Source organism: Setaria viridis, chromosome 6, assembly GCF_005286985.2.
Source record: "Setaria viridis chromosome 6, Setaria_viridis_v4.0, whole genome shotgun sequence".
Taxonomy (NCBI): domain Eukaryota; kingdom Viridiplantae; phylum Streptophyta; class Magnoliopsida; order Poales; family Poaceae; genus Setaria; species Setaria viridis.
This window is the reverse complement of record NC_048268.2, coordinates 32,203,876-32,218,771: the sequence shown is the minus strand read 5'-3', so window position 1 is coordinate 32,218,771 and position 14,896 is coordinate 32,203,876. Positions and strand designations below refer to the sequence as shown.

The 14,896-nt window shown below is 48.2% G+C and overlaps 1 protein-coding gene and 2 non-coding genes across 4 annotated transcripts; 1 reads left to right on the top strand and 2 right to left on the bottom strand.

Annotated features, from left to right (window-relative positions):
• Nucleotides 1-5,816: 5,816 nt before the first annotated feature.
• Nucleotides 5,817-5,890, bottom strand: TRNAI-AAU (transfer RNA isoleucine (anticodon AAU)). Its single transcript has one exon. It is a non-coding gene; the product is annotated as a tRNA-Ile (tRNA).
• Nucleotides 5,891-6,437: 547 nt separating this feature from the next.
• Nucleotides 6,438-6,633, top strand: LOC117862275 (U2 spliceosomal RNA). Its single transcript, XR_004641931.1, has one exon. It is a non-coding gene; the product is annotated as a U2 spliceosomal RNA (small nuclear RNA).
• A 1,357-nt stretch (nt 6,634-7,990) lies between these two features.
• On the bottom strand, nt 7,991-11,667 carry LOC117861372 (BTB/POZ domain-containing protein At1g55760). 2 transcript variants are annotated; one of them, XM_034744910.2, is made up of 4 exons: nt 10,973-11,667; nt 9,870-10,027; nt 9,290-9,447; nt 7,991-8,858 (listed from the first exon to the last, which is right to left on the bottom strand). In XM_034744910.2, exons 1-4 carry the CDS (start codon nt 11,086-11,088, stop codon nt 8,256-8,258), a joined length of 1,035 nt encoding a protein of 344 aa, XP_034600801.1. In that variant the 5' UTR covers nt 11,089-11,667; the 3' UTR covers nt 7,991-8,255. The 2 variants fall into 2 exon arrangements, with proteins under 2 accessions (XP_034600801.1, XP_034600802.1); XM_034744911.2 differs by having other exon boundaries at nt 9,332-9,447; nt 10,973-11,648.
• Nucleotides 11,668-14,896: the final 3,229 nt, after the last annotated feature.

Here is a 14,896-nt window from a genome sequence, read left to right as displayed (position 1 = left end):
AAAAGCGCCAGTGGCCGCCAGCCCGCCAGGAAAAAGCCAAAGTGACCTTTTTTAAAAAAGCTCGGATTCGCCACACCACTTAGCCGACCCCCTGCAGCGCCCGCCGTCCACGGTGCGCGGGCCCCAGGCGGCGGCGAGCGGCTCGGGAACGTTGGGTGGGGCCAGCGGGTATTTGTTCCGGTGAGGGAAGGGACGGCGATGCGCGCGCGACCTGTGTGAGTGGGACCGTTGGACGCATGCAAACGGCACGATGTTTTTTTTTTTATGATAAGGTACGATGGTTTTTGTTGCTTGCAAACAAACTGCTCTGGTCTGGTCTGGATCCTCTCCTGCTGTCCAGCACAATGCCGATTGCCGAACAGGACTGTGCAGCTGAGCTGAGCGGCTGAGCCTGGGGAAGAAATTGATAAAAAAAAAAATTTAACGAACGGGCACAAGATTGTACCTATTTCATTGGTAGAGAAGGAGAGTACAACCAACTAGCCGGTAAGGTTACACGCAATTAGTCGTAAGATAAAAAAAACATTAGGTCATTTGCCCCGCTACTATCCATGCTCCGGCTTCTTCTTTGATTCTCGCAAATAGTGAAGTGGTTGCCATTTCTCTCGATTGAATATACGCCTGTTTATTTCCTTCCAAATTTCCCATAGGATGATGGAAAATTGGAAGAATTACCCTTGTTCCAAATACAGCTCAACAAAGACCGCAACCCTTCAACCACCAACACTTGCCCACTCCTAAACTTGAATTTCCTATGTTTAATGGAGGGGAGAACGAGGGAATGGCTTGACAAGTGCGAGGGCAATCGAACACATCCCTTTCATGGGAACTTTTGCTCTAGTGGTCATGTTTATCCACCAGTCGAGGATGTTGCCGCTCTGTCGCCATGCTGAGAGGTGTATGCTTGGTTGTGCCATCCAATCCGCCACCAGCTCCAAATCTTTTTGGTGAATCTGCATTCGGCCAGTAGGTGAAGGTTGGCTCCATTTCACGCCTGCATAGGGGGCATGAGGGAGAGTGAGGCCATCCCCTGCACGCGAGCCAATCAGATGACCATACTCAGTTTTATAGTATGAGCCATGCGAAAAATTTGCACTTCAGCGGTGCCCAGGAGCGCCAAAGTGTTTTGTTATGCGGTGCTTTGGTGGATCCAAGAAACTAGGCTTTGTACGCCGAGGCTGCCGAGTACTTGCCATTCTCCGTAAACTTCCAGCTAATAAGGTCCTCCTGTTGTGGTTGTAGGTGGACCTCTCTAATGAGTCCCAAAGCGTAAATTCTTGAAGGTGCATGGTAGTAATGCCGCCGTGTATGTTGAGATCCCTAATCCAGTTATTTCCTGTAAGGCCTCTGCAACACTTCTTTTTTTCTTCCTGGAGATCGCGAAAAATGTTAGGCGCAATGTCCTTTGGCCTACGGCCTTGCAACAAGCCTGAGTGCCAGAAGCTCGTCTTCTGAACGTTCCTCAAGGTGATGTTCGTACAGGCCGCGAACAAAAGTCTATCAGTGTCATCGCATGGCGTCTCCATTCCGACCCACTTTTTTTGCGGCGACTCCCATTCATGCCACAACCATCGTAATCTGAGGGCTCTTGCGAACTTGTGAAGGTTAAGGATCCCCAGCGCTTCGTTTTCCTTTGGCAGATAGCTTCTGATCTAATTGACCTTGCATTTACCACCAGTCAGTGCATTGTCTCCTGCCCACAAGAAGCGTTTCCTTATTTTGTCTAGTTCCTCAAGTACTTCATTTGTTGCCTTTATTACTGTCATTAGGTAGATCGGTTGTGATGTGAGCACCGTTTTGGTGAGACAGGTACGACCGGCTTGGTTAAGGTTGTGCCCGTTCCATCCCGAGAGCTTGCCTACTGCTTTGTCGACCGAAGGTTGGAAGTCAATTTTACATAGTTGTCTGATCGCAAGAGGAAGCCCAAGGTATCTTATTGGGAACCCTATTCGAGTTACTAGCAGCTCCGAAAGGATTTCGTCTAGGTTGATGCTCACACAGCTAATGGCAGCCGCGCTTGTTTTTTGAAGGTTTGTTCTCAATCCGGTTGCCTCGCCAAAGAGGCTCCATAGTTGTGTGGTGTTTGTGATGTATGCGACTGTTGGTTTGATGAAGATCACTGCATCATCTGTGTACATCGAGATATGGGCGCGTGGCACTTGTTCCCCAGCTTGCTTAGTAGGCCCATGCCCGTGGCTTTGTGTATTAGCTGGTAAAGTAGGTCAATTGCAAGGATGAAGAGGAAGGGGGACAATGGGTATCCATGTCGTAGGCCGCGGCCATGCGTGATTGGGTTGGATGGGATGTCGTTAAGTAGAATTTTGAACGTGGATGTTGTGAACATTGCCGCAATCTAGTCCCGCCATCTTGGGGGGGACCTCTGTGCTATAGCAGTGAGAGTAGGTAATCCTAGCGCACTGAGTCAAAAGCCTTTGAGATGTCCAGCTTCATTAGTAATGCAGGTGTTTTGTTCCGTGGAATCGACGTGCCATATTCCAAACGTACAAGAAGTTATCGTGAATACTTCTTCCTTTAATAAAGGCACTCTGGCATGGCAATATTAGGGCTTCCATAAATGGGGCTAGATGAAGCGTAAGGATTTTACTGATAATCTTGGCGATGGCATGTATGAGGCTGATGGGTTTGAAGTCTTGGATGCTTTCTGCGCCCTCCTTCTTGGGGATCAGTACTACATTAGCTGTGTTAACAAGGTTCACGTCTTGGCAACTAATGCCGTGGAAGGAATTAACAGCCACTGTGACATCGCCTTTGATTATGTGCCAACACGATTTGAAAAAAAGGCCAGTGAAGCTGTCCGGTCCCCGTGCCTTGCTCTTAGGAAGCTCTACGATTGCATGAAGTATTTCTTCCTTTGAAAGGGGTTGTCAAGTGCACGTAGATCAACCGCTGGGAAGTCCATAACCTCCCAGTATAGGTCTCTAGTATGATGCTGGGCGGGCACATCATGTTGTCAAAGTGGTCTTGAATTATCGTCTGCTTGTCTTGGTGGGTTAGTGCCCAGCCACGTTCCTTTTTTAACCTCTGGATGAAGTTTTTCCTTCTTCTAGCGTTGGCCTTTAGATGGAAGAACTTCGTATTTGCGTCGCCCTTGCACAGGTAGGTGCTTCTCGAGCAATGTTTCTTCCTTGCTTTTTCAATTGCCGCCCATCCCAAAAGTCTCCTTTTCAGCTTATGGCGCAAGGAGTATTCTGCGTCTGATAGGGCCCTTGTCTCTTTAGCCGTATCAAGGCGGAGGATGACCTCTTGGGCCATGTGTAGCTTTAGTTTGGCGTCTGAAATGAAGGATCTACTCCATGCTCGAAGAGCCTAAGTAGTGGCATGCAACTTGTGCCCCAATCCGTGGAAAGGCTCTGTGTGATTAGTCGGCTTGGACCATGCCTGGGTGACCACTTCATGGAAGCCGGGTAGGCGCGTCCAGAAATTCTCAAATTTGAAAGGTGTTGGGCGTCTGGGTCTGGATTGTTGCACTAGTAGTAGTAGGCAGTGATTAGAGTGTGAGAAGGAAAATGCGTGTAGAACATGGTCATCGAAGTATAGATCCTAGCTCTTCAGATTTGCTACTGCCTACCCTATACCCACACATCTTGTACTCTTCTGTTGCAACTCCAACCAACCCTATAATTCCTTCTTTTCTTTTCTTTTTTAAAAAACAACCCTCTCTACAGGACGTCCTTGATGTCTTCGGGATTTCAACCAACCGACTAGGAGTTGGGCACGGCCTACCCAGGGCAGAATAGCAAAGCTCCTCTCCTAAAATCACCATAGGAGCCACTCCAAGCACACTACCAAACAAACCCATATGAAAAATAGATCAAGTTAGGAGGAGTTAGGTGATTTTTCACTAAGAAGAAGAAATAGGCACCCAAATTCGAGTTAGAGAGACTCGAACCTGGTTAGAGTGCACAACCACAACTCCCACTCTAACTAGTTAAGCTAGGCTCACTTCCTTGTACTCCATCCGTTTCAAAATATAAATCGTTTTGGTTTTTTAATTCATATGTATTTGTATGTATCTAGACATATAGTATATTTAGCTATATAAAAAAACTATGCACCTAAGAAAATTAAAATGATTTATAATAATTTGGGACAGAAGGAGGGAGTATAAAGAAATGGTTCAGAACACCAAGCCGTAGTCCAATGACGATGCGCAAATCTTCCAGGTTAGCTCGGCACGTACGTAACTTTTGGATCCCCCATTTTGTCGTGGATCGGGGACATCGCGGAACATGCATGCATGAGCTGAGATGGCACGGACGCGAACGTCGCGCGGAGTCTCACAAGTGGCCCGCCCGGAGATCGGACGAGGCCGTGTGCCCGTGTCCGTGTCCGCACACTTGGGCTAGCCTACTGCTCGAGCCCATGGCTGTTGATAGCCCCCGCCGTAAAGGGCAGCGCATGCGGGTGCTGCTCGCCTGCTCCCGGCACCCAGATTTTTTTTCGCTCCGTCCAACATGGATCGCCGGCAGATTGGTCGGCCTGGGCCCGGCGAGCGGCATTGGATCGGGCTCCGGTCGGGGTCGGCAAACAACTGGCCGGGCGATGATTCGGCGACGCTACTTGCTTCTCCAATCCAGCCGTCGTTGTTTTCGAGCAGAGATTTTGGCGTGAACTTGTTGGTAGTACTATAGTTGTATAGCATCAGCAAGTGGCGCCGCACGTACACGCACACAGTCTCTGCACGATCCACGATCCTGTGAGGGTATTAGCAGCGTCCGTAGCGTGTGGTGTGGTCGTTGCAACCCTGCACGGATACGGATACGTCAATACGTAGCTAAGCTGCTGCCTACATCGAATTTGTACTGCTCGAATTTGTTGCTGCCATCTACATCCAGAAGGGGACAATCAAACAAGAAGTAGTCAAGAACTGAAGAGAGACAGACAATAGATCAAGGAAGGTAAGGGCACCGGTCGCCGGACAAGGTGAAGGGGAAATAACTCAACGGAGGTCCGTCGTGGCCTCGTGGGCGCACAGGCGGCGCTCCTCTTGCGGCGGTGAGGCGGACAGGCGGGCTGGCGGCGCCGCGGCGGAGCGCACCGGCGGCGGCGACGGCGGCGGCGGCTGAGGGCGCTCGTGCAGGCACCGACGGCGGTGGCGGAGGGCGCTCGTGCCTCGCTGGGTCGGGGATGCGGCGCGAGGCGGCTAGGGTGTCGGGTGCCAGGCGCCCACCGCCCAGGCCAGCCAGAGGATAAGGTTGCTTGCGCTAATTGGGCTGGGCCGTATTGTAAACTACCGCCAATACGAACCCATATGCGTATCAGTGTTTTTTGAATTTATTTTTATTTCGGATACTTCCTGATACGTATCCCACGCATATCCATACGTATTCCTGATACGTATATGATACGCGATATGGCACCATTCCCAAGTATCCGTGTACCATAGCTTGCAAGCGATGCCTCTGGATGATTGGTAGCCTGGCAAGTAGCAGCATGTTCAGTGTTCGTTGCCTTTCTGTTCCATGGCGACCGGTAGCATGGCACAGAAAGCGTGCCCCCGTCACGGCTGGAAGAACAAGGTTAAGAGTATTGGCTGGTAAATTGGCATGTTGCGGTAAGTAACCCTGACATATGAACACGTTGATTATTCACTTCTCCCTCGAAACGGTAAGGTAAATCTGTAGGCGCCGAAATGTGTACTGGTCTTACATACGTAAATGAGGAAAAATAGGTATGGGAAAGAGCATGTAAGCATCCAAAGAGAAAAAAAAATGGAATGGGAAAGGCATGGCATGGAAATGGGAAGCATTATAAAAAAAAGTGAAAACTGAAAAGTACAAAAAAAACAATAATTTTGGCCCATGCAGGTCTCGAACCTGCGACCTTCGCGTTATTAGCACGACGCTCTAACCAACTGAGCTAATAGGCCTCCTGGTGCATTTTTCAAATAAAATAAAATTTAACTGTTATTTTCTCTGGCTACCATTTCACACCCAAGCGCCCGATGTGAAGCTCGGTACATGCTTTCAACTTGTTTACATGTATAATTGTTTGTTTGGAAAGATACTCGAAAAATCAGCACAAAGTACTTGGCAGATTTCAGTTCGGTAAGTGCTTGGGAATCTCAGTGTAATATATCATTATTTATTTATTTGTAGTATAGATTTTATTTATTTATAGCACTTAATATGATTTTTTTCCACATGAACAGACAGTAAAAAGAACTGAAACGAACAGCATCGATGTGTTGGGCTTCGACGTCCTGCCGTTTTGGTTGTGGTGGGCCTACGAAGGAGAGAGAAGGCGGCAACACTTGATGGGCCGCAGCCCATTATATATGGCACAGCATATCGCTCGGCCGAAGCGCTGAGCATGCAGCGGCAGCGGCGCAGCGCGTTTAGTCCCATCTCGCCCAGGCAAAGAGCACGGAGGCGTCGAGTCGCTATATAATGAGACCCTGGGCTCCCTTCCAAATCATACCTTTCTCGGCCTTTTGGCTAAGATCAAGTGTAGTATCTGTTCTTATCAGTTTAATATCTGATATGTGGGCCATGTGCCCACTTCGATATTAAATTTATTTTTTGTGGGGGAGGGCCCACCACAGTGGCTTGCCACTGGGGTCCTCGAGCGTCGCCCAGCCGTTGCACTGCTGGCAGGGCTGGCGCACCCCAACCAAATCAACACCAAAATTTCAAACTGTGAACAATTGTTCCGTGTAAACTTGGGCCAGCCCAGCCCATCACCGCTTGGGCTTTCTCGTCTGGCCCCTCGAGCAGGCGAGAACCTGGTACGTGGCAGGCTGGCCGCTGAGCCGCTCCGCTCCACAGATCTCCGGCGATGTTGCCCAGTAGCTGCTGCTGCTTGCAAAATTTACTTGCCAACCAGACACCCCAACGAAACGGTGTCGTTAGAATTCGTTGAATCTGATGTCTGTCTCGATGCTTTCTTTGCCAACCAGACACAGCAACGAAATTGGAACCGTTCTCGATTGCCACACGGGATTTGAATGGTTGAGCCACAGTTAAGTTCAGCTTATCCCAAATTCCGTAAAACCAAATGGAGCCTCAAAAGTTTTGCTCTGATCGATTGCTCAACGAAGTTCATTCTCTCAATCGCTCTGCTAAACCAGGCACCGTGAGAATGAGCGCGGCAGTGTCCTTGATCTCAAGTGTTGTTCCACGCTACTAATGCCAAACGAAGCAGGCTGCAGGCATTGCTCTGACTGTGGGATGTGAACTGAGCAGATTTTACAGGCGAGTGGTGTATGGCGGCAACCCGTGGATGATCCACCCATACTGCTGCAGATAGTGGCAGGCATCCGTTCCTATTCCTTGTCGTCGCAACGCAAGCGATGCCGCCGAATTGTTTGGGCTTTCGGCCGTCCGGCAAGTAGTGGCATGGAGCATGGTGCGATTGGGCGCACGACAAAAGGCGTGCCATGCCCCATGATGATGGCAGCCGGCAGAAGGTGCGATGGGGTAAACCTTGATGTTAACCTCTCTGATACGAACGAATTGGGTTATTATTATATCCCTGGAATCCGTGACGCAACCAGTACCATTATATAGTAGTGCACACAAAGAACATCAGGCAGCGCAATTGAAGAATATCAAGAACGGTACTAGTAAGAACACAAATGCATTTAAAAGAAGAAAACGTACTTTAGAAATAGAATTTTAAAATTCAAACGAGGTGGAAGAAGAAAAACATTAAAAATTATCAATGGCACATGCAGGTTTCCAACATGCGACCTTCGTGCTATACATTAATTTATTAAGTAAATTTGTATTAAATTAAGTTTACCATGTTTTAAAATTAATTTGTATTAAATTTAATAAGTAAATTTGTATGGGTCTGTATTAAATTTGTATTAACTGGCGGTTTGGCTCTACGATGACGATGCCAATTTACAGATACGACCCCGATTCCAACGGCATCAGTTTACCATAAGGACACACATGATCGAACGCATCAGGTATTAATGAAGCCTCTCAAGTGACCTTTTTGCCATGATCAGTTGAGCACCATATCAGCTAATGACTGATGTATTACAAATCGAGCAATATGTTACATACATGAATTAGATTTCCACATGATAAGAGCAAAATCCAATCAAGGCATACACAGTAAATTCCAGGCCAGCCAACCACCGGCAGGTATTATGTACTGTTTGCAAATATGTACATGCTTTTTCCAGCAAGAATCCTCCAAACAATAATGCTTCTGTCCTCCTGATTCTGAACCAACCAATCCAGAAAATACACCTGCAACCCTGCAAATGGCATGGGCACGCTTCACCGCCCGCTCCACGCTGCCAGGACGCCATGGAACACCTCGGCCACGAGGTCCCGCTCCGCCGTCTGCAGGAACGCGCTGAGGTCGTCGTGCATCTCGTACACCTTCCTGAAGTCCACCAGGAACCTCAGGCACCCGCCCTTGAGCCTGGGCAGCCGGTACAGGTGCGCCGTCTGCAGCCGCTCCAGCACGTTGCCCGTGTCGATGTCCTCCAGCAGGCTCTCGTGGCAGGTCTCCTTCAGGTCGGCCATGTCGTACTTGTCGGCGGCGCGGAGGAGCGCGAGCCGGTTCGCCAGGAACTCCTCGCTGCGCAGGTCGCCGTAGATGTAGTTGAGGAAGGCGTGGCAGGCGTCCAGGGACATGTCGGGGATGTCCACGGCGGAGAGCTCCTTCTCCCTGAGGTCGTGCGAGAACATGCTCCGGAACACCGGGGAGCGCGCCGCCAGGATGGCGCGGTGGGCGCGCACGCTGCCGTCCGCCGCGTTGATCGTGATGTCGGTGAGGATGTCGTCGTGCAGCATCCGGGCAAAGGCGGACAGAGCGGTGTTGTCTGAAGACTGCTTAATCTGCTGGGAGGCCCAGATTGAGGCCGGTTCACCACCCTGAAATGCATGCAGTTCATGACCATCAGAGGCAAACTGTTACAAGCACACGAAGTGAATACTGAATAATTCTTTAGATTGATATTAATAAACCTTGCAATATTTGCAAAATTTGGTTTACAAAGAAAGGTTATCCTGACATTAGACCTATGTTTTTTCAGTTCCTTAATATAGCCTCTAACTTTGAAAAACCATCAATTTCACGATGAAACGACATCTCCAAATGTCATATCGACGCTGCACATACTTTCAACCGATGACAACAACAGACCAGGTGGTTCTTTATTTCAATGCAGAAGCAGATGCAGAAGTTTCTATACGATGTTTGTGAGGGTGAACCTGTGCAAGACTAGACATCTAGACCTGATTTCAGGTGAGTCAAGGGCATCACTCCACGTATACTACTACTCACCAATAGTAGTTGTACCAACCTTTGACAAAAAACCAGAAGAAGACAGTGAGACAGTGCTTACAGATGGATCAGCGATCTTCAGGTCAAGAAACTCTATCTCAATGACAAATCTCCCCGTAACGCTACTATCAATCGCCCACACAAAACCTTCGTGTTTCAGCTGCTTGTCAAAAATTCCTGAATATGTGCAAACCATTAGTTAGTTAGAAATCATTTCAAGAAAGGTTTGTTAGTTAGAAATAAGTGACGTTTGGTGTCGTCATTGCCATCACTCCCACATGCTTCCCACACTACCTGATCAGTGCGAAGAACTCAACTTGAAATCACAGTAATACTGCCAATTCGAAACCTAGCTGATATTTAAATGTTCAGTAAAATAAAGTTTTGTATTGCTTGGTCTGTGCTACTCAAACTCTGCATATACTATTGTAGCCAAATAAAATTCCTTTTCATAATGACATATTGAGAAATTCAAGCATATGTCCATTTTTTATGCATTTCAATGTAATAATTATAACAATTATAAGGAGATAGTAGTTGAAAGCCTGAACTAGTAAAGGATGATGTTTTTATTTAAAGAATTAGTAGAAGAAACTTACCTGGGTGGATTATAGTCTGTTGATTAGGTGGAAGAGATATGAGAAGTTTGGTGACAAAGGAAGCTATTGGGGCTGAGTGGCCGTTCTTGGCAGAATTTGAATTCTCTGCAAAGAGCTTAACACAAGTTTGCTTGTTGTTTCTCTCCACAGATAGGTACCTTCACATTGCATTAGCAGAAACATTATTAGTTCCTCACAAAATGACATCAATTTTCCCTTTCACAAATGCTACAAAGAATTCTTGAAAATTTCAATTATGTCAATGTGGATGACGACTTCAACTTCTTCATATAAATTTAAGGAAGCATACACCTTGATCAATGATTTTCATACCAACAGCAGAAAATACCACTGAAAGCGGATGTTCCAGAAAGTGAAACTTTGTCTGAAATATCTTTGGTTCCAAGCAAAGTCTCTACTTTTCTGACAGACCAAATCTGGTTAAGAAAAATCCTGGCTACACATAAGTTGGTGAGGAAAGGTATCCAACTATAACTAAAAGGAGGCCAAATATAGTTTCGGTTGGAAGTATAATATTTAAGCAGATACATCCAAAACTAATGAACAACGTAGCAAACTGAAATACTATTACACTGAAACCGCTGTCAGACAAACCAAATTCAGACCTGATGCTGTGCTGCCAAACAGCCAAAGTTCTGAATATTTTCCAACCTCAAAGAAAGGACCATAATCTGATGAAAGTTCAGTCCCACCATAAATAAATTTCAAAACTATAACATGATTTAATAGCTCACTTCATTCGGAACTCTAATATGCCAAATGAAAGAAATTCAAGTAATTTGCTATTCGTCCACTCACTCTGCAATACCGGTAATATCTGAACTTCAGATTAATGAAAACAATGGCCAACCAGATTTCACAAGCACAGGGAATTCCATGTCAGATTACTCCAATGAAAAACTAAACTCCGTGTCAAATACGATGGAAACGATTGAAACGAATCGCAGAGCAGCAACGCAAAGTTGCAAGCTTTTGCATCCTGGACGACATGGCACCAGGTAACAAAGCAGAGAATTTCCTAGCAAGCAGTAACAAATCTGCAGGGAGAGACAAGGGGAGGGGAAGCGGGAGGGATGACGGACCAGTTCCAGAGGCCGATGCGGAAGGGGAGGGACTTGCGGTAGGTGTAGCAGGGGAGCGCGTCGACGCGCCATTGCGCGAGCCTGGGCGCCGCCTCCACGCGCGCGCCGTCGGTCATGGGCCCCCACGTCGCCGCCACCGCCGCCACCACCTCATTGACGCAGCCCAGCAGCCCCAGCGCCTCCCCCGCCTCCTTCCCCAGGTTGCCTCCCTCCCCCGGCACAGCCCCTCATGTACAGCCGCCAATCGCCAAGAACTCGACCGCTCGGCCCTCACCGCCGCACCACCCAGTCCCGGCTCAAGCTCAAGAACTCCGAGAAATCAAGGCACCTGATTGGACTTGGACACGACGGATGCGTGCGCCAGGAACCAGTGGGACTGGACGAGATGACTGGTTGCTTGTCCCCGGTTCTTGGCGGGCGGGTGCCACACGGAGTGGGAGGGTGGTGTGGCGGTGGCGGCTAGGCTATATGGTGTCTGAACTCTGAATGGGCGGAGGAGGGGGGAGAGAATTAATTCGCCACGCAACGGCTGCGGCGACGCACGCGACCGAGCTCGAGGCTCGTTACTTCTACGCGAGAGGAACACGGATACGGATGGGTGGATCCGTGGATGGTGAATTGCTTGATTAAATCTGATTAATTTCCTATCATTCGTTCGCGCCTGTCGCTTCCACTACACTTCAGGGTTCAGGCACCACTCCATCCCTTTACTGCTACTACTTTTTTGCTGAGATTTTATCCTTCTTGGGGTGATCATTTCGTCATGGACTTGTTGATTTGGTGCAGACGCAGACTCTATGAACAGGAGCAGAAAATGACGGCCAATTACTGGCCCCCGAGGTGCGGTTAGTGGATCACTAAGAGCCAGGTTAACTGAGCAATGATTCTGCAGCTGTATGCATAAGTATCTTTGTGCATGGACCCTGATTTCTTCTCCTTGAAAGATTTGTTCTCTTTTGACTCGAGAAATTCTGCAAATTGTCACCTCTGCTTTGCTTCCCCACTTTTCTCTCTTTTCTCATCTCCTCCTGAATTCATTTTTCTTTTCCCGCAGCACTTGCTGAGGCCCATGCAGCAAGTGGTGGATTAATATACGAGGAGGGAAAGAATCAAGAACATCATTATCGTTGCTGAGATACGCGCAGATCGGTTCGATCAGGAGGAAAAGGATCTCGGCGCTAAAAATTAACATTTCTTCGAAGGAAAAACCGCGCACCTATGCCTTGGATTGCATGCACGCGAAGCAAGTTGTTGCTCAGCATCACTGCAGAGAATCCAGCCGCAGGGGTTAACAAGCCATTGTCACCTGATCATGACACAAATGGTTTCCTTTTTGAAGATGTTTTATAATCTGTTTGACAGTATGAACAAACAAGCGGATTTGATTTGGTGCCGTGTGAAGCAGAACAGTAGTGGATGAGAGTTCCTTGGAGATCCCCAGTGGACAAGGGAAGTATCTTGCGCGATTCCACGTGGGCCCGCGCCTGTTGCCCTCTGGATTCGCTCTCTGATCAACGACCCCGGCGGCCCAAGAGGACAAGCAACCGGCTGGGCCCCGGCGGTTGGAATCTTTGATTCTCTCTGGCTGCGCCGATGTGGCAGCTTGGGTAGTGCAACAATGTTGCTAACGACTGAATCTTCTTCCAGGTTCCAACTTCCAAGTACATGCACATTGATGGAGGTTATGGCACTGAGTCACTGATCCCATGACTAAACTGCAAACAAAGTAATCTGAAGCATAGTTCATGATGCAGCAGCAAATTTTGACCCTGTTGCATGCAAGGACTTTTGTTTCCCAATTCCAGTGAGATTTCTGCAGTTCAAAAGGATATTAGAACGCATAACTCGTACAACGATCATTTAGGAAAAGCTTCATTCGTAACAAGAATAGAACAATGCTTGGCTAGTCAAACCATTGACCACCCCTGCAAAGCGTGAGCAGGTAGCCATGGAAGAATCACCAACAGATCCAGTGGAATGGAATGCTACTTCCTAGACAGACACCAAAGGAATCTCTGCTGAATTCCCAAATAAACCACAAGTACCTTTCATTTGCTTCCCACACTCCAAACACTACATCACTCTCCATAGCCGGCTTAATCCCTCACGTTTCACATATAGTAATTAATGTTAACAGCAGTACCGTAATCATTATTAATAATAGCAGCAAGAAGTGTTTGTTGCACGCCTAACTCTATGACTTGACTGGTTCATCTTTGTGCAGTTCATCCAACAGAGCAGTATCCCAAACACCTACAGGACTGCAGAAATAAACAAGTGACCAAACGATGAACGTTGCTGCCTCGTCTTGCAATTTGGCCAGTCGTGCTTGGAGGCGAGTGGCTGAATTACCTGTCGATTTCGCCCGTGATGGTGCGTCAGGTAGGAACCAAAAATAGGGCAAGTTGGTGGTGGTGAGTGGAGGAGGCACGGATGGATGCGTGTCAGGCGGTGGGCCACGGTGCAACCAACTTGTCACGGCAGTGACCGGTGGACCAACCGGCTGTTCTTTCGCCCCTGCGCCCCTGTCCACCGTGCACCGGGGGCAAGCGACGCGTTGCGTGGCGATGCACAGCAACTTCTTCACGACAGCAGACGATCTGAGACGTCCATTCCCAAGGTCCAACGGTCTATGTTCCGTTCAGCTGGACACATGAAAACCTCCGTGTGACAGAAACAGTAGAGCAGGTATCTACGGTAACGGTAGCCAGTACCCAAGGGATGCTTATATTTTGAGATGACAATCTGGTGACGGACAGATGTGCAGGCCTGCGGCCTACAACTCATGTTTCGGAAAATGACGCCGTGATTCATTATTGGGCCTGCACCTACCATTTCAGGTTTTCTACCCTTTTTTTTTTGTCCGGTGTCTGCATCAGCAGCAGTGTCAATTTTGCAGGCTGCCCAGGTCAATGCCCAAATACCTGCTACGGGGTTTAATTTTTCTAGGCATCGGCGCCCACGCTGCGGGTGCCCTAAAGGCGAAGACCTTGTCCAAATTGGCTCGCTTATTGCTACAGTTTTCAGCACATCCCTTTTGTAAGAAGGAAATCATTTTTTTTGCAACAAAAAAGCAGCCATTTTGCAGCTTGTTACTACTCGGTAAATACTTGCATGCCTCAAGAGCGATGACCACGAGGCCCATATATGGAATAGAGAATAGAGTCTCTTCCCTTTTGTCTTTTTTGAACGAAAGTTCACTGCAAGTGCAACAACAACTGTATGATACTATGAATTAAGCGTAGCTCAGCTGGTAGTATTTCTTGTAAAGAAACCTATTTGAGTCCTCAACTCGGCTCGGATTTATCCGAAACTATTCTTCCGGTGGTAGGTCCTTTCAGTGGTAGGTGACATGCTCGTCGATAGCGAAGCGCTAATAGTGACTTCGTCAATCTCGAGAATTTACTGACCTGATATTTTGAAGATGCTCATAAAGGTAAGATTGCGTAGGTGTGTTCGTAGGGATAAGTGTACTTATGTGTATGTAAGTATCTGCGTCCGTACTTGTGACTCGGAAAAAAACAACTGCACGGCGATGCAGTAAACGACGTCGATCCACAGCCACCCGATGCTCTGGTCCAACGGTCGATGTGCCTTTCGCTTGCTTTCCCTTCGCCAGTCTGCCGGCGCGTCAGGTGATTCTCGGCCCGTCCGCGAACGGAGGGGCAGGACATAGCACGGCCGAACCCGTACCCGTCCTCTTGCCGTCGTGGCTGGCAGGCAACGGCTGCAACACTGACATGTGTATGGTGTGCTTGGCTTGGTTAGGGAGCTCGTAATGCGTTGTCAAGGCCTCAGTTGGTTACTGACTGCTGATGCAAACGCGATGGAGATGGCAATTATCGCCACCTGGAACCTGTGATCTGATCATTAAGGCGTACACGTACAGCATGGAAAATGACAACATGTTGGTGGCTGATATTG